The following is a 17,936-nucleotide window of genomic DNA, read 5'->3' as shown; positions in this document are numbered from 1 at the left end:
TAAACAACTTGAATCAGGCTGCCTCAAAACTAAGCAAGTTCAAGTTCTGACTGGCAGAAACAGTAATGGTGAGCTAATCACCAACAGACATGCCTTTCCCATTTTGCCAGTGGAAATAATAAAGTGAATGTAATTTACCTATGTACTTACACACACCCTTGTATATATAGGCAATGAATGAGAGGTAAGAGCTTCTTCATTACTAAGCACAGGATTTGCACAGAGGGTGTCTGAGAATCCATCCTTGTCCACCTCCTGCACTGAAACCATGGACAGTGGCTGCCAGAACATGTTGATAGTTTTGGACTAGATGGACCAATGATATGTCCTTCCTTCCTTCCTTCCTTCCTTCCTTCCTTCCTTCCTTCCTTCCTTCCTTCCTTCCTTCCTTCCTTCCTCCCTCCCTCCCTCCCTCCCTCCCTCCCTCCCTCCCTGGTTTCCAGCCTTTGCACATTGTACACAAACTAGGAAACAATTTTGGTTCATCTTTTTTCCCCTTTTTAAATGATCTGGGAAGCTTGAGGGGGTGGAAGATATAATTTTAACCCTGAAGAGTCACCCCTACTCAGCACCCCCTGAAGCAAATTAATACTTGTATTTATTTCACTTGGTATGCCACTAACCACTCAACTTTCTAGCCAGTTTACAATAATCCTTCACAATTTATTCTTTAGAGCCCAACCATGTGTTCACCAGACATGCTGGACTGCAACTCCCAGCATTCCCAGACAGTATTTTTGACTCCCTGTCCTGACTCCCTATAGCACTTCAGCTGTTCTAAATGCTCATCTCATTTCACCATCCATTTTGAAAGGCATCCAGCGTGGACTAGACATGACATTGCTATGTCTACAGGCAGAAGCATCATCTACAGCCACTCAGCTGCATTTTTCTGGAAAGCAAGTCTTCTCTTTTGGTAGTCTGCTGTACATGGTGCCCCAGCTGAAAGTCCATGCCTTCTGCCTTTGGCTTGTGAAATCTACTTTTTTCCTCTTTATAACCTCAAGAGGTCAGCGAGAAGAATGTTGAACGTGGAAATAGGTTGTATCTGCCAGAGTTGAATGCAACTCAGAGCTTTTCCATACAAACATCCAGTCTTAGCTACCTGCCATCTACCCACCCATCTCGTTTCTTAATTTCAGCATCATAATTTAGTGGGCCACTGTGAAATGCTTGGGAGTCAGAAGCCCTTGCTGATTTACTTCCAATCACCCAAAGATGGTCTAGCAAATTAGAGTTTACTATCTGCCTGCTTCAGGGATAATAAACACTGCAATTGTTACCTCTAAATGGAGCTGGTTATTATATTTTATTGACTGAGTGGGAAAGATCTGCCCCCACCTTGCAACTGTGTATCTTATTTTGCTAAACTACATAGCACTGAAATGTTGTAAGACATTAAAAAATTATGTCAGTATTTATACACAAGATGGCAAGTGATGCATAAACCCCATCAGTGGACATGTCTGCACACAGCAATGTTGAAAAGCTCACCATTTAGCTCATCCATTAATGGGTACACCCATCCATATGGATACACCATATTATTAATTTCACATAATTACTTAAAGAAAGTAGACATCTATCACCATAGGGGTGCAAACTAGGAAGACTTACATCCAACTATGGACTCCAATTCATCCTGCCAACTTCCTCCAAAGCCACTAAGATCTGCTTAGACCCTCCTCAATGTACAATTTTCTTTCAACAACCGGCAACCCTAGAATTGGCTGGCAATAGCCTTGTGCAGAAGCATCTCTGCTGGGACTCCAGATTAATTCAATCTCATCATCACTGTTTACCCGGCTACAAGAATACCTCCCCCACTATGCTACTTCATATCATGATTTTGCGGATTCAAAGAGGCTGCCCAGGTTATCTGGCCCCCAACCAGCCAGAGCCTGGTTCTTTTTTGGTGCAAAACTATCTTCAGAACATGAAATTTGCTTAATTGTAGGCAGAAGAACAGAAGCAGCCAAAGATGAAAATAAGCCAGATGTGAGTTCAATGTTTATTTGCTGCAGGTGCTCTGTGCTAGATCACAAAGTTGTGGGGAAAAAAAAAAATCCCAAACCAGCCCTGATAAACAGATTCAAAACAAAATTGTAACCCAACTGTTTGACCTGGAGTATCTTCTACTCTCTCCCCATTTTCCCCTTGTGCTACAGCAATATGCAGGAATCCTGGCGTGTTTCACAAAAACAATCTTTTTTTAAAACAAATACAAAATAATCTCAAGGGGAGAGAAATCTGTACAGAGAGTATCTACATCTCAGATAAATAGACTGATACTGAGGTGGGGTTGGAGCTTGGAGAAGTGTGTGAGGAATCAAGAGCACCACAAAAGTTTGCAAGGCAAGGCAGCCTTCTTTGTGGCTCTCCTCCCGCCCAAACCTTGTTGCAAACATTAGCCAGCAAAGCCACCCCCTCCAAATCCCTAATCTCCAACCCCTTGCTTGTGCTTCACTCAGGGCCAAGGACGACTACTTCCAATGGTCCAGGGCAACCTCATTTGAACTCACCCAACCCCATCCCTGCCGAAAAGAACAACTGCAACAGGACTGGTCAGAAACACAACGCTCAGGGTGTGTGCCTTACCCTCCCTTACTACTGGAAGTCTTTTTGTCCCCCCTTAAATTCTGCTATTCTGGGCCATGATTCCAATGCTAAATAAAACAGAGGGTGGAGGTTTCATGGTCAGCAGCTGAGTGAGGTAGTCCCCACAAACTGTTGGCAAAATCTTCCTACAAAGCATCGATACAAATCATACAATCCACCTACCCATATCTACAAGCCTATTAACTGGCTCGCAGCAGCAACAAGAACAACCTAAGTAGGTGCCCTCTAGAACGAGGACAATGGAAATCTTGGGGATGGCAGCCTTGCCCTAGGCAACTAATCCAGGTGTTGGGCTGACATCTTGGTTGCTCATTACCCCTAATGGCTAATTTAAAAAAAATGTGAAAGAGGATCCCAGCTAATCATGCCTAACAGACCATATGGCTGAATCGCTCTGGGGACAGAAGCTATCAACCTTGCTTGACTAACAATAAGGAGTAAAGGCAATACGGGGTGCCTCTGGAATCTCTAGGCTTCACAGCTAGCATGTCCGCTCTACAGGTTGATGTATCCCTTTGAAAGTCCATGGTCCATTCCTGGTGCTGGGCCTTAGAGAGTAGCAACTGCAGCTTAAATAGAGTTATATCCCCTTAGGGGTGCATACTGCACAATGCTCTCTACCTCTCCATTAGCTCAGGCAATGAACAAATCAACTACGGTAGCCCAAAAGACTCCAACCGCTTTCTCTTCCTGTCACATGGACTGCAAAAGATGCAGTGGGTTTCAAGTTGCCAAGGTAAGGAGCTGGCATTCTTCCCAATAAAGAAGTTAGTGAGTTGGTGGCTGCCATCAACTTAGCACCCCCTTCCCTTCTTCCTGCTCCCCAACTGGAAAAGAATAGCAAAAGCTGAAGCTGGCCCCCTGAGGGTAGCAATAGAGAGCAGACAATCTGGTGCAGCCTCTCGTCCCCCACCCTCAGGAGATGGAGAGACATCGCTTGCCAATGTCACCACTGCAGAGTTAGACGAGGTGACTAATGCCGCTTGGTGGAGGAAACTTTCTTCTTGCGTGCAGCAAGCATCTCGTAGAAAGGGTCCCGGCTGATCGCAGCTCTGAAGGGAGAAAAACAGGGCAGGGGGAGAAGAGACAATTAAGCACTCTTAGGAAGAATCCTATACAGAGGCTTCCCTCTGTTAAGTCCAGCAGGACTTAAACCACAGGGGGTCAGAATAGTTCCAACTCCTTTCATAACTGTTTGAGGAAAGTCTTCCTTCACGGGGCATTCTCCCAGGTTTCCCACCTAACAAGGAGAGCACCAGATAACTTTTTTAGCTTACAAAAAGGCAAGCATTTTGTTATGATTTCATGAAAGTTTGCCCTACCTCTTTTCCTCCTAACTGGAACGTTATCCCCACAAGCCTCCTGACAAAGATGAGCAAAAAACTAACAATTCTTGCTGCTCCCCTCCCCCCAGTTTCAGGTTCTTCTTTGGCTAGAGATTTATGGGAGAGACAGAATACCTCCTCTTCCCGCTTCCCTATCCCAATGTGTATTACAGCAAAAGCTCTAGCAAATTCCCCATATGGCTTCAAATATACTGGCCATTCCCTTCTTCCATCTCACTTGATGCATTTGATCCATTCTTCCTTCTCCTCCGTAGTAGGTGCTGAGATGCGGTACACAGTGTGGTTTCCTTCTACCACACGTCCGTCTGCCTCCGTCTTGCATGCTTTGATGACCTGGTCCTTGTTGTCAGGGATATACAGCTCAAAGCAGTTCTGCAACATGTCAAAAAGTATTGCTGTCACTTCATTACTGTAAAAATGACGCCAGAGGTGTCAACACACAGAATTCAGTTGCCAGAAAAGTCACAAGTTTTCTGCAGCAAGTACTCAGTTCCATAAATCACTTTCTTTAACATTCAAAATAGGAAACTACTAATTCAACATCGTTTCCAATGTAATCCAAAAGGAGAAACTATGACCAATTAAACCATCAATATTAAACTTGAATTAATCATCATCATCAAGTGGCTTGCTCCAAAGCTGATAATATTAATTTCCAAATTTAGCTGAAACAGGACACTATAGTTAAGAAGCTTCTCAATTTAATTGTTCCTCCATTGGAGGCCTGAACAAAAAAAAACAAAACTGTAGGTGTGGACAAAAAGTGTACTCATCTCTCCTTTTATTAAGTCAAAGAAAGATTACAGCATTTTATAGAAATGCTAATGTGGCATCTATACTAGCTCAGATACTACAAAGTTCATCTTCACTGTGCAACCTCTTCAGGATAGTGCATATTAGAGTTATCCATGCTTCAGAAACGACTTGGAATGTTTGGGAATATGAGCAGAGCACCTCCTTAAAGCAACTGAATCTTTTTTTCAAGCCACTGTGCACACCTGAAAAAGATACAGCTACCTTAAAGAAGTGCTGCTCCCACATGGTCCAAAACACCTCTTCCAAATCACTTCTGAAACATGCACAGCTTTAGTCAATGTTTTGTACTTATGCACTAAAGTAAAATATTCTGAAAAACTCAACATTGCCTTGAGAAACTCAAGATCTAGTGTAAAATAAGTCAAGTTCTTAGGCAGCAAAGGTAGGCTTGAAAATGTTGTGGCTAAAACCTGGCCAATTCTCAGAAGTCTATTTTTTCCTCAGTAGGACTTTCCTGTGCTCAGTGCTTTGGGGTATCATGCATAGTTTTCTTTCTCTTTTTGAGTAATAGAACCAGTTCTACAATGTGAATAAACCTGCTTAATTACTCATATTTCAGCTTTTCTACCACTACTTTTAAATTCCTCTCATTTTCTTTTAAAGCATGAAGAAGGGCAGCAAATGATTGTTTGGGGACAGCTTCCTGGAGGATTATTTTTGGGTTTGAATAATGATATCCTACCTTTGTGCATATACTACAACATTTATTTGTTTCCTACCAGAAACGGTGCTTTCAACTTTTAGTAACTATAGTAAAAAAAAAAAAAAAAAAAAAAGGACCTAAAGGCTGTAAAAAGATGACCTCACCCTATCTCCGAATAGTCTTCAGACTTAGTATTACTCACCGGCTTCTTAGAATCTTCTACCTCACGGATACTTAGATTCTCCAATGGAATAATGCCTCGTGGTTCCTTGTCCTGCAAGATGGTCATATTTGAATCCAGAAATGAATTCTCAGTTGTAACAGATGTTAAAAATGTTCATTCATCCCAAAGCTAAGTGGGAAAACCTCCTCTCTCAGACAAATATATCCCCAAGGATAATTTCAGACAATAGTTTCAGTGATGATGCCAAAGGCATATACAGTGCCGTAGTAAAACAAGGAGGAAATGGGATTTAAAAGGCCGGCAGACTTATTGTGGCACAAACTTTTATGGTTTTCATGGCAGAATTTGTGCAGTCTCCCATTCCAATAATAAAGCGTTCAGCACATCAACTTATTCCAAAAACTCCAACTTTATGTTAACATAAGACTTCGCACTGAGGTCCACATTTTAGAATAGCACCATTAGGGACTCTGGGTTGTGATTGGGTGCACCTGCCCCAATGACACTCACCGTGGTGTATTCAAAGTAGTAAAGGCAGTTGTCTGTCAAGATGAACCAGCGCCGCTTCCACGTCTTCACTCGGCCACCTGCACAAGGAAGAAGCAAGCTTGACAATGCTTGCCCGGGGCAAAAAGCCAGCTCTGGGCGTGAGAGCAGCTAAGGCAGAGGCACAGCTACAGCCTACGGGCACAACAGACAGCAGCCGAGCACATGGCGTCAAGAGCGCAAGCAGAGCCAGCCCCACACCAGAACAGCAGGTGGCTTCCAGCTGAGCACCACAGCTTGGGGAAATGGAAAAGGTTGCATTGGTCAAAGGTGTTGCCCTACTATATGCTACTGAACAGACCTGCATCTGCTCTGCACAACAAGGATGGAGAAGAGGCATGATTTCCACTAGGATAGATGCATGCCTAGACTTACTATGAGAAAAGCCTACACTTTAGCCAGAGCCTCAGATGAATGTGCTCTCTAGAGGACTCCACCTGACTCTAGGAAGCCCACACCACACCACACCACACCCTCACACTGTACTTCATAAACAACCCTTTTCATTATAAGTGAAAGAAGAGGGAATTATTTACCCTAACAAGAGCCTCCATAATAATTTGGTAGCCAGGAAACAGCCTTTTTGATCTTCATGCTCTCAGCCCTACCTGTCCCACAGCACACAATTTTAAGCTAGGCTAAGAAAAAAGTCCTTGATTAAAATGGATGACAGGAATACCCCGCCCCCTTTGCCTTCAAGGTGCAATAGGGCCTTTAGACAAACTAGCTTCTCCAGTTGCTAAACACCCTCTTTTATTCCCAGTGTTTCAGATATTTGTCCTTTGCCAAGGAACACTCCAAAACAGAAACTCAGTGGAAAAGAAATAAGTCCTCTCAGCTTTTTTCATAGCAATGCACTGGTCCTTTCTGGGTTTTTTGTTTTTTCCTTTTCCCCAGCTAAACTGTGCCCACAATTAGCCAATGGCTTTATCCTGAAAGTCAAGATAATGTCAATAGGAAGATTCAAATTCAGGGAAGCATATTAATTTTGGCAAAAAGTGGCAAACATTAAAAAAAAACTGATCTCAGGTTTCAGCAGATAAGAGATTTAGAGGCTGTGAAGAAATCAGTGTAACAGGTACTATTCTGAACAGTTACTTCCCGGAGAGACCACCAAGGTAACTTCCATCCAAAGCTGTCTGACTTCATTCATTAAAACCCAGAAGACAGAATTTTGCAGTCCCCTTGGGCTGGTCTATCCAACTCAAGGAAGGATGCAAAAAGGCTCCTGTGGTTCCAAGAGGCAGAGCAAAGTTGAGAAGGGGGGAGGCAAAACAGTTTTAAGTAACCTCAGTCAGCACTGGCTACTCTGCCAAGCCCAGAGTAGCAGAGTTGAGCCAACCAGAGATGACCAGGAGCAGAAGTATAAAGACCCACTCAGGGAGGTCCTGACCGCCACATATAGGCACAGACAACAATAAGGCCTCATTCAAGCAACATAAGAACAAAAACAGAAAGAGAAGGACAATGGGGGGTAGGGGAAGCCAATTGCTCCAGATAATGCCTGCTACAGTCCCCACGGAACCTGGAAACCCTCAGCTGTTGCGAGTCCCTCTTATCATGGAATGACCTAGTTCATCACAAGTCAATACATTAAATAAAGACAAAGAAAACAAGACCTCCTCAGGAGACCCAACTGGTAACCTCAGCAGTAGAACACAAGTTCTCCAGCGGAATCCTTGCAATCGCCAATTAGAAGGCCAATTAGGCAATAGCATTTTGCCCATTTCCTGTCACTGTAGACAAAACTCAGCTAGGTGGACAAACAACCTGTGCCAGCAGAAGACAACTTCCAGAAGAGCCTACCAGAAGACAGTATGGTGAGATAATTTCCAAGGAACAATAGGTCAGCCATCTTAAACTAAGGATTTCATCAAACAAGAAGAGTAGTGAATTGTCCAAAATGATGGTAAATCCAAGACCAACAACTGAGGAAAGGGGCCTTTGATTATTATTATTGTTAAGGGCTTTTTATGTATTTGAACTGTGAACTGAGAAGCAAAATGTGAAAAGATCTGCCATTTCACTATCCCCCATTTTTTTCTTAAAGTCCACCGAAGTGAAGTTCTTGTTTGGGGATAATAGACCTACATTGATCGATTTCAAAACACCCTTGGACTTGGGTGAACTTGTAAATAAGCTCTAGAGATCCAGCGTGTAATTAGAGGGATGCAAATCACCAGCAGGTTCCAGTCATCTTTTTCCAAAGGCACTGTTATCCCTTGAACAATTGAGCAACTGTAAGTATAAAACATTCAAGTCAAGAAACACTCTCACTTGATAGAATTCCAATTTGCTGCCATGTTTACAGCTGAGAAACGTCGAGGGGGGCAGCATTAGATATGAATGTTACAAGCCAAGAACATAAGGATAATAACTGGTAGGGCTACAAAAATCCCAAAGAGCTCTTTGCTGCCAACTAGTGGTCATCCTGATCTTCAGTTCAGACATGGCAACTCTAATAGTTGGGGTATATTTTTAGTGCCCTAGGGAGACTCCTACAGTAAAAGAGCCACCTGAATTTCTTTTAGTTACATGTTGTTTTAAGCCTTTCAGGTTATGAAGAAGCTCTTTAATACTACAGTTATGGTTAATGCTAATATTACATGATTAATAAATGATGGATTCCATAGAATCACATAGATCCTTTCAGCTACAAATTCATTGGGTGGCATTAGTCAAGCCTCTGCCTTCATCAGCCAGGCATCTCCAGGTATGCTGACACTCCAACAACTGAAAATTACAGAAAATTACTCCAATAGCTGAAAATTACAGGAGCTACAGTCTTGACTCATTTGGCAGACTCCTGTTTGGGGAAGACTGGTCAAGACCCTGTTCCATAAAATGGAAAGGATAACCTATTTACAGGTTTATTGTAAAGATCAAAAGAATAAGGATTGTAAAAGAAATTGCACCTATAAATTAATTAGTAAGTCAGTTAATTGAAAAGAAGAGCCTTAATTATGCATGAAGTGAATTCTAGTCAATTGGGGTGGCACTGAATCAAAAAGTCCAAGAGATAGGATCATGGTCTTCCCTCCTCTTATCCAGTTGGACGTTTTGATTCAGTGCCACCCCAACTAACCAGAAACTACTTCATGAATAATTAAGGGTCTTCTCTGTTCCAAACAGGACCAGAGCATGGCAAAATCATTGCCACAATCAATTAAACAACTAATACTTTATTATTCTGTTTCACACCAGCAGCATTTTTGTTTTGCTTAGTACCCTTGGGAGAAAGTTGTATATTACTAATAGGGATTCTGCATTTTAAACTTGCTTTCTTTGATTAATCGTTTCAATCCTTTGCTTCTTTTTTTTTTTTAACAACAAGCGGGACGTATGTATTGATTCCTCTTAGTGACACTTTTCCTTTCTAAAAGTAATGGGGGGATAGTCAATTGGAGATACTTTAGATTTAAAAAAGATGCACTAAACTGTGGGGGGGGGGTGTGGGGGAGAAGTGGAGAACACCACTTCTGAAGGAAAAAACACACACATGCAGATTGGTAGGAAGTTATGTGGTAAACGGGAAAGGGATTTGTGAAGCATCTTGCCGTGATTTGAGTTCACCAGCTGCACGATGCAGGGCTGATAAACAGCTGTTGGCTCTTGAAAGAAACAGGCAATGTCACCTAGAAGGTGCAGTGATGGCAGTGCAATTATGAAGGCTGAACTACAGTATCTGGCAAAAGCCACTTGAAGCCCATAGCCTGTGACTGGGGTGGCATAAAAGTTTTGGGAAAAACATGATTAATCTGTGGTACACCAAGCGTAGCTGAACCACAATGCCTAGCATCCTTCATACTGAATGAGAATTGCTTTTCAGCAATATCTATCCCAGAACAGGTCACACATTTTTGGGTTGGAAGTCATACTTTATTTTTAATTATTTTTTCAGCCTGTGAGCACCATAGGGAAAGTTTTCAATAATACGGAGGGGGGGGGAGCAGAGAAGCTGACCATTTTGAGCTCTCCCCACTCTTTTTTGGGGTGGGTGGGGTGGGGTGGGGTTGAAGATATTTAAAATACACAATGCGTCCGAATTGCACTGAGCTCTGTAAGACTTAACTTACTGATTTTGAATCCTTTTGTGGGCAAAGCAAAGCAAAGCAGAAAATGGCTGTATTCTGTCAAAAATCAGCATGTTCTGAGGCACAATCTGGAGTCACTGTTCCAGAATAGCAAAGAATGCTTACTTTGTATTTCTTGACTGCAGCTAAAAAACCCCCCACACATAATTGTGCACCTTCTCTATCGTCCAGCTGTAACCCTGAATACTCCAAGGGGATGTGGGCTTTCTCAAGCAAGGGCACCCTACCTGATTGCAAGCTGCCACAAGAGGGTCAGATTCTTTCTAGCTCTTCATGGCCTTCCTAGTTCCTGCTCCCCTGGAAGCCCAAACCGAGATCCAGACCTAGTTCTTGGAACAGGAAGTCCCTCAGGACTGTACCTCTTGCCATACCTCATGGAAGACATCCAGCCAGGTCAGGTCAGTGTGGATTTTAGAAAAGCAGGGTGATGAGGACAACTACCTGATTTGTGGTTTGGGAAAGTCACTGCTCTCTCTTCTCTCTCCTTCTGGTGCCCAGCAGAACACAAGCTCTTCCTCTCCCCACCTCTGCCCTCCACCATCCCGCTTCTCTCCCCCCTCCCAAGTTCCCCAGGGACTGTGCAGCCAATTAGCAATGGTGGCAACAGCAGCAATACGAGTAACATCACCAGCAAGTAAAAATAAAGAGAACAGAAAAACAAACAAGCACTGCAGCACGGCCTCGGCCCCAGCAAAGCTAGCAAGGAGATATGGGGGTACGTACCTCCTGAAGTTTGGGGGCAGGGAAAGGCAGAGCCAAAATCATGGAAACATACAAATGAGGGAAAAAGAAAATTAAAAAACAAAGGACTAAAGTTTGCCCTTCGTGCACAATTCAATTGCAGTCAGCAGTGGGCACCGCCCAAGCTAAACCTTTTTGAGCCAACGGGAAAAGGGGGGAGGAAGAGCTCTCCTCAAAGGGAGGCCGACAAATCTCCTACCTTAACACAAAAAACGGGCTGTGACATTTCTGGGGTTATCAGCATGCCAAGGCCAGGAATGCAGCAGCCACTGAATACTTGCTAGAAAGGTTCCCCTCTCCTGATTAAGGGATTCTTGGCATTGGCCATATCGTGAATGTGTTTGCCACACAAACAGCTGACTGAGGAGTTAGTGATTTTAGTGCCAAGGCAGGTGGTGGGTGTTAAAATGGCCTGGAGCCAAGAGACCTCTGTGGGTGGACAGGGAGGGCAGCATGCATCATCAAGGGCCAAAAGGTTCAGCCAAAGAACAGCCATATGTGGAGAAACCCAGGGTTATGTCCCACATATTCAATGCCAGTGGTCCTACCTGCTGCACCTTTGTTCTAACGTTACCACCACCTCCTTCAACCCTCCCCTCCCCCTGCTCTCCATCTCTGCAGAGCAAGCCTCAGTTAGGTTTCCCCTTCTTTGCTGTGCTCTTAGCCACATTTTCTTGAATTGCCTCCCACATTAGTGGGAGCAGATTCCAGAACACAATGATGTAGTTCTTTTTTAAATGATGTCACTGAGAATACTGAAAAGATTTGGCATATAACTGGTGTTGGGGATCTTCCCCAGTGTGGTTGTCTCTTGGAACCTGTGACCTCGCTATCTGGGTAAGACTTCAGGCTTGGAAGTTTACTCCACCCAGACAATAATTCATATCTTCTAGAGAAATAAATTAGACCCATTTGCTCCACTCCCTTTTGTTGCCCCTGAGAAAAGTTAACAGAGGAAATGCCCAAACCAGGAGGTCTTGCAGAATTGGGTTATAAGTGCAATGTCGGGGCTCTTGGCATTAGTACCATGATAATTTTGAAACAGTTGCCACAGAAGTTGAAATGCAAAGAACAAAACATTCTGTCTTTGAACTGAAGTAAAATTTGGAGGTTGTTTCCTGAAATGGGACATGAGATGTTGGAGCTTGCATCTCACTTCTAGATCCTCATTTCTTTTGTTTCAATCAAGGTCTCTTTTGCCAGACAACAAGGATCTATCCTAAACCAAGGTGACTTCCACATCTAAAGAGAGGCCAACGAACAACAACAGTAATAATGGACATTACCCTATTTTGATAGACAATTTGGCTATAGAATGTTTGTCCTCTCTCAGTTACCTCTACCTGCTTAATCTCTTCAATGTGAAGAATCTCTTCAGAACTGGGTCCAGCACGTAGGCCAACCAAGAAGCCTTCTTTGGTCTTTCAATTTTCACCCTAAGCCATATCAAAAAGTCCAGCTTCTACTGTATGCACAGCTTAATAATTCTGCCCAAATACCGCAGAATTGCCTAACAAGCTAAATCTCTGCTTGCTCAGAAGGCATTTAAATTCCTTTTATGTAGCTACTCAAGACCTGGCAAACTGCTTTTCAATAAATTTTTAGGAATTGCAAAATTGAAAATGGAAGGCATTTCAATGTTTGTTGTATAATTGAAATCAGCCATCAGATTTTCAACCATGTAATTTTTTAAACTGAGTGCCTTTCTACTACTCATTGAGAAGGCATGGTATTGATAGACTACAGCTCTATCATCTCATGGTTGGCCAGGCTAGCTAGGGATAAAGAAATTTGGAATCTAACTCCTAAAGCACCACAGCTTTCCTATTCCCGTCACAGAGAACGGAAAGTTTGGACAGTTTTCCACCAAGCTAAAAGAAACTTTGCTACTGGTAACTGTAATAATATGTATTAATGTTGTATTATGATTACATAGCCAAATGTGATTATTATACGCACTTGCTGTAGTACATAGCTGTATTACTATTGTACAACGATGCATTTACTGATGTACTGTATCAGCCTGCCCTCAAGTCTATGTGTGGGCAAAAGGAGGTCCAGGTTCCACTGTAGCATTAGAAAACCTACATTATTTCTCTCATAAGACAAGGTATAGTGATCCTTGGTCATTTTTTTGCATGCCTTGGTTGAAAGAAACAGAAGAGGAGGGATAGAAAAGATGAGGATTTAGGATTGAGTCTTATCTTGGATTTTAAAGCTAGATGAGTCTATGTCTTCCCTCTGGCTCAAAGCAAAGTATGAAAAGTTACGTACATGGAATAATTTCACTAGTTGAATTTAATTAAGATTCAGCAACTTCAACTCTGAATATTTAGGAGGTTTCTGTTTTCAAATTTGAGTTTCAGATTTCAGGTGATTTAAGACCCCTATAAGAAGAAAAACTAAACCACCACCCATTCCCTGAACAAACTAGGAAGACTTTTCAAGCCAAATTCTGGCAACTGAATAAGCAGCTTTGAGTGAACATGAAGAGGGAGCCATGAGCTGCACAAGGAGCGCTGGTGAATGCATCAGAGATGCCTTGTCTGTGTGCGCAGAGCTGATATGCATGAGGTGATGCCAGAGACTAGTCTGGAAAATGCAAGTGAAAAGCAGGGGACCATAGACAAGTCTTCAGCTTCTCTGCAGGCAGCTGCAGGTGAGTATTTTGGAACCTGCCATTCCTGGGACCCAACCAAGTAACCTGCCTTTCCTTCCTAAGTATTTCCTTTGCCCAATTTCAGTAAGAATTGGCTGGCCAAATCCAGGTTAAGAGAGCCATAGGAAGTTACTGAGCATTGCAACCAAGACCCTCCTCACTGGATACGCTGTTCAAGCAAAGATAATGAGAAGCTTTCAAGTTGTTTAGCTGGTTCTTTGTGCTGGACTGTGGCCACCGGGCCCCATGCAAAGAGACTCCTGCTGAGCTCCATGCTCCCTGCAGCCCATGCCACAGCATCAGCAGCCCTGTTCCTTGTTGGTCAGGCTTTGCCTCGTGCAGACACACACACTCACCAAGCTTCAGAAGCCAGCCTTCACGGTCCGGATTAAAGAAGGTATGCGTCAAGTCATTGCCATCATCCTCAGGTATTTTGAAGGGCTCATTTTTTATGCTCTCATAGAGATTCTGGTGTGGGGGAGGAGAAACATGTGTGGATCACTTCCACAGAAAGGTTCTGCACAACCTTTTCAATATGTACTAGTGCAGTTCCTACTTCCCAAAAAATATGACTGAGTTTGGAAGCTCAGTATTAGAGCGTGAGATACTGGGAAGACCAGGAGAGGTTTAACCCCTGACCTAATGCCTGGGACCTTGGTGAGCCTACCAGGCAGGCAGACAGACAGTAAGCTCTCTGTTCCAGTGATTCACCGCTCCCACCTAGTTCTCCATTATGGCCCTATTCACAGAATTCCAGTCTGTTCTCTTCCCACAAAACTTACCCTGAGTAATTCCTCAGGCAGATCCCCACCATCATTGATGCCACGGTTCATAGCAATGAAGCGCTCCACAGTTGGCTTGTCCTTCACATTGGGATTATGCAAACTGGTGTTCAGCATGATGATGGCAAAGGAGAGCACGTAACAGGTATCTGGGACAGGTAAGGATAAGGAAAAGGGAACAGAAGATTCAAGCACAACGTGGGAGCACAGTTTGGATTATACAATATCAAGGCATAAGGCCAAAACCACACTATTAGCCTACTTTGGAGCCCAATTTGACCTTTGAAGCTCTAAGTCAATTGGGGTCACTTTACCTGAAATACCGCCTTGTAGCATATATGCCTACTCATTCAGAGGCTGGGCATGCCCACAGAACAAGTAAGTAGCTAGTAAGGGAGAGGGTTGTTTAGTAATGGTACTCTTAAGGAATAGCTTTCCCAGAAATATGCATCAGTACCATCTTTATGGTCCTTCTAATAGTAGTGAAGACTGGGGTGGTAGTGATGGTGTCCACCTAGGTCTTTTAAATAACCCAGCATTAAGATCTGTTTTTATTTAACGTTAAGAGTTTTGTCTTCTTTTGTCTACATCATATATAATGTTTTTAATTTTTATGATTTCATGCTTTATTTTTGTATTTAAGTTAGTTGTTATAAATTGCTCTGAGATCCTATGTTACAGGATAGCATGCAAACAAAAACATCAATAGCAAATTAAGAAGCATAACAGAGCCCTACGTTTTAAATTCTGGATTTCCTGGATCATTCACAAGTATTACCACTACTTTTTTTTTTTAAAGGGGGCATTACTACCCCATTTCAGTTAGAACAGAAACAAAGATAAAATATTTTTAGGTCTTTGGTTCAATCTTCATGCAGCTCAGTGTTAAGCCTTCTCCACTTTCATCACTGAACCTGAAGATTCAGCACTGTAAACTAGAAGGCAGTTTTTCTAGAAATCTCAGTAATTTCACCTTGCACATACTGCACAACTTAGGGTGACAATACACTTACCTGTTGATTGGAACACACCAGGGTTGCATTGACAGTAGCGTTGTGCAAATGCTTCCATCATCCGGTCAATTTTCTGTGCTTCACCTGGCAACCGAAAGCTCCAAAGGAACTGCCTGCGAGGGCAACAAAAATTAAGCCTATCTCCATTTGTGCGCTGTACGGTTGTGAGCAAAGATATGGCAGAAATAAGATGCCATATAAAGATGCCATAAGGTGCATCTTTCCCCAATTTGGGGCCCTGCCAATGTGTTGGAAATACAACTCTTAGAATTCCTTGCCTACATGAGCAACCAGCTGGGAATTCCACAAGTTGCAAACCCAGCATATCTGGATGATGCTAGATTGACAAAGGGAGTGTTGTGCAAAATAAGGCCATTTCAAGGCAGGAATGCTTCCAGAATTGTCAACAAAGCATTGGAGCACTTCTGGTAAGATCAGAAAAACCTGTTTTGAAGCTGAAATAGAATTCAAAACTTTTTCCACACCTCTACCTATAGGCCACATCAGGAACAGAGCAGATCTGGACTTTCAAATGCTATTGGACCCCCAGTAACTCCCATAGTCCCAGCCAGCATGTTCTATAGTCATGGATTGTGATTTGTGTGTGTATGCCTTTGAGTCAGTTTTTTACTCCTGCTGACTGCCTGGACTAGTCCCTTCAGTTTTCTTGGCAAGGTTTTTTGGAAGTGGTTTGCCCTTGCCTCCTTCCTAGGGCTGGAGAGGGTGACAGGCCCAAAGTCACCCAGCTGGCTTTGTGCCTAAGGCAGGACAAGAACTCATGGTCTCCCAGTCTCTAGCCTGGTGCCTTTAACCACTACACCAAACTGGCTCTCTATAACCATGGAAGACGCTACTTAATCCAAAACCATGGGAAACAAAACATCATCTACAGACAACATCTACAGAAAGACATCCATCTGTCTAATATTATAATCAAATCCTGCTGTCACTCACCGCAACGCCTGTACGAGGTTGAGATCTGTAAACTCATGCAGCTCCACAAATGAATGTAATACTTGGATATTGAACTCATCTCTGAGGGAAGGAAACAGCACACACTGAGATTCCGGGCTGAGCAATTTATTACTCGTATACAGATTACCTATCATATACAGGTGCCAGAGCTTGACTACTGTTAAGGATTGTGCTCCTCCCTCTTGCTTGGTCATAGGAACCCATCCATATAGCTCAGAGTTGCTACTCCGATGGACACTGAACCTCCAGAATCTGATTCAGGGATCTTCCTATCTCCTCCTCTCTGAGTGCAGACTATATACTCTACTGCTGAGCTATGGTCCCTTCTCTAATGCTAACAACAGGAACAATGTGTGAAGATTAACATCCGTTCCACTCTCAAATATGGCCTGATTAATTACCTTTCACCCAGGTAGTCACCAATGGCAGTCTTGTTGAGTCCTTCCCCCTTGTAGAGGAACTGGGCAATGTCTTCACAGGTATTCTTCAAGAGGTCATTCTCTATAAGGAACTGAATTCCCTGCAAGCACAGGAAAGAAAAAAGGAGGATTCTTCAAATTTTTGCTATGCAAGGGCACAGAAAAAAGAACTTGAAACATCTGCCATACTATTCAACATGGATTTCAAATTATCCTAATTGATCACATCCATTTCAAGCACAAGGGACTGCGGGGAGTTGGAGGGGTCTGCAATCAATATAACAGTTACTTGCTTAAACTCACTTAATGAATTCTCCAGCTGAACTTAGGCTGAAATGATTTCCTGATTCACGATACATGATTTAGCCCAAATGCTACACTTTCTCCATGAACATGATGAGCCATCAGAAGACCTAAGAAACTGAAACCCCAGAGCCCTCAAGCCATGTTAAAGTGAGTCCTGCTTTTAAGAAACAGCCTCACCCTGGATGGAGAAGGGAAATTACAGATCTTATTGTTTATTTCCAAAGAATCCTTGGGGGAGGAATTGTTCAAAGGGGTTTAGCAGATAATTTGGGGAAAGAAGAAAAAAATAGACAGACACGAATATAAGTAAGGCCCAAATTGATAGCAACCAGTTTGGGATCACACCCTTCAGCCCTGTTGATAATACAGGATTTTGCCTGGTGCATGGTTGCTTTTAACATCACAGCAAGGAAGCAGCATCATTTACCTTCTTAGGATCCATGTTGAATTTCTTTCTGCCCATTGCCACCTGCTTGTTTCTTTGCATGTTTTTCCTAGGAAACACAAAAAGGTTGCTCAGACTCCTTTGCTACAAACCGGTCTGTGGATGCTACTTCTGTAATTATCTCTGCCTGTAATACAGTTAGCCTTTTCCCCATCATTTCCATCATGCCACTTCTATCTGCAAGCTTAAGAGTTGAAACACAGAGGGCTATTTTCCCCATTTCAGGCAGTAACGACATGTCACCCCAGCTGAGGATGGTGGTTCTTAAATGCTCCCAGCATGAAAACAGAGTTGAGACAGGGAAATGGTATTCCCAGTAGACTGATCTTCCAGAATTTGGCTAGACCA

The 17,936-nt window shown here is 43.0% G+C and overlaps 1 protein-coding gene across 4 annotated transcripts in view; it reads right to left on the bottom strand.

The window, feature by feature from the left end:
• Positions 1 to 1,997: 1,997 nt before the first annotated feature.
• The window catches only part of CYTH1 (cytohesin 1), a 58,510-nt gene continuing 42,571 nt past the window's right edge, over positions 1,998 to 17,936 (bottom strand). For 2 of the 4 annotated variants that reach the window (XM_088138408.1, XM_025168397.2), the window contains exons 4-13: positions 17,571 to 17,637; positions 16,820 to 16,938; positions 16,398 to 16,478; positions 15,444 to 15,556; positions 14,431 to 14,579; positions 14,005 to 14,116; positions 6,119 to 6,195; positions 5,627 to 5,698; positions 4,183 to 4,337; positions 1,998 to 3,671 (exon numbers count right to left, since the gene is read on the bottom strand). In XM_088138408.1, the coding sequence (XP_087994534.1) occupies positions 3,593 to 3,671; positions 4,183 to 4,337; positions 5,627 to 5,698; positions 6,119 to 6,195; positions 14,005 to 14,116; positions 14,431 to 14,579; positions 15,444 to 15,556; positions 16,398 to 16,478; positions 16,820 to 16,938; positions 17,571 to 17,637 (1,024 nt within the window). In that variant the 3' untranslated portion in view covers positions 1,998 to 3,592. Of the gene's footprint in view, positions 3,672 to 4,182; positions 4,338 to 5,626; positions 5,699 to 6,118; positions 6,198 to 14,003; positions 14,117 to 14,430; positions 14,580 to 15,443; positions 15,557 to 16,397; positions 16,479 to 16,819; positions 16,939 to 17,570; positions 17,638 to 17,936 lie in introns of all 4 variants that reach the window. The other 2 variants (XM_007430969.4, XM_025168399.2) reach the window with 1 other exon arrangement.

The sequence above is a fragment of the Python bivittatus genome, unplaced genomic scaffold (genome assembly GCF_059951505.1).
Source record: "Python bivittatus isolate LINGU-HERP-01145 unplaced genomic scaffold, Pbiv_v1 ctg000220_np1212, whole genome shotgun sequence".
NCBI classification, from domain to species: Eukaryota; Metazoa; Chordata; class Lepidosauria; order Squamata; family Pythonidae; genus Python; species Python bivittatus.
This window is presented reverse-complemented; position numbering and strand designations above follow the sequence as displayed.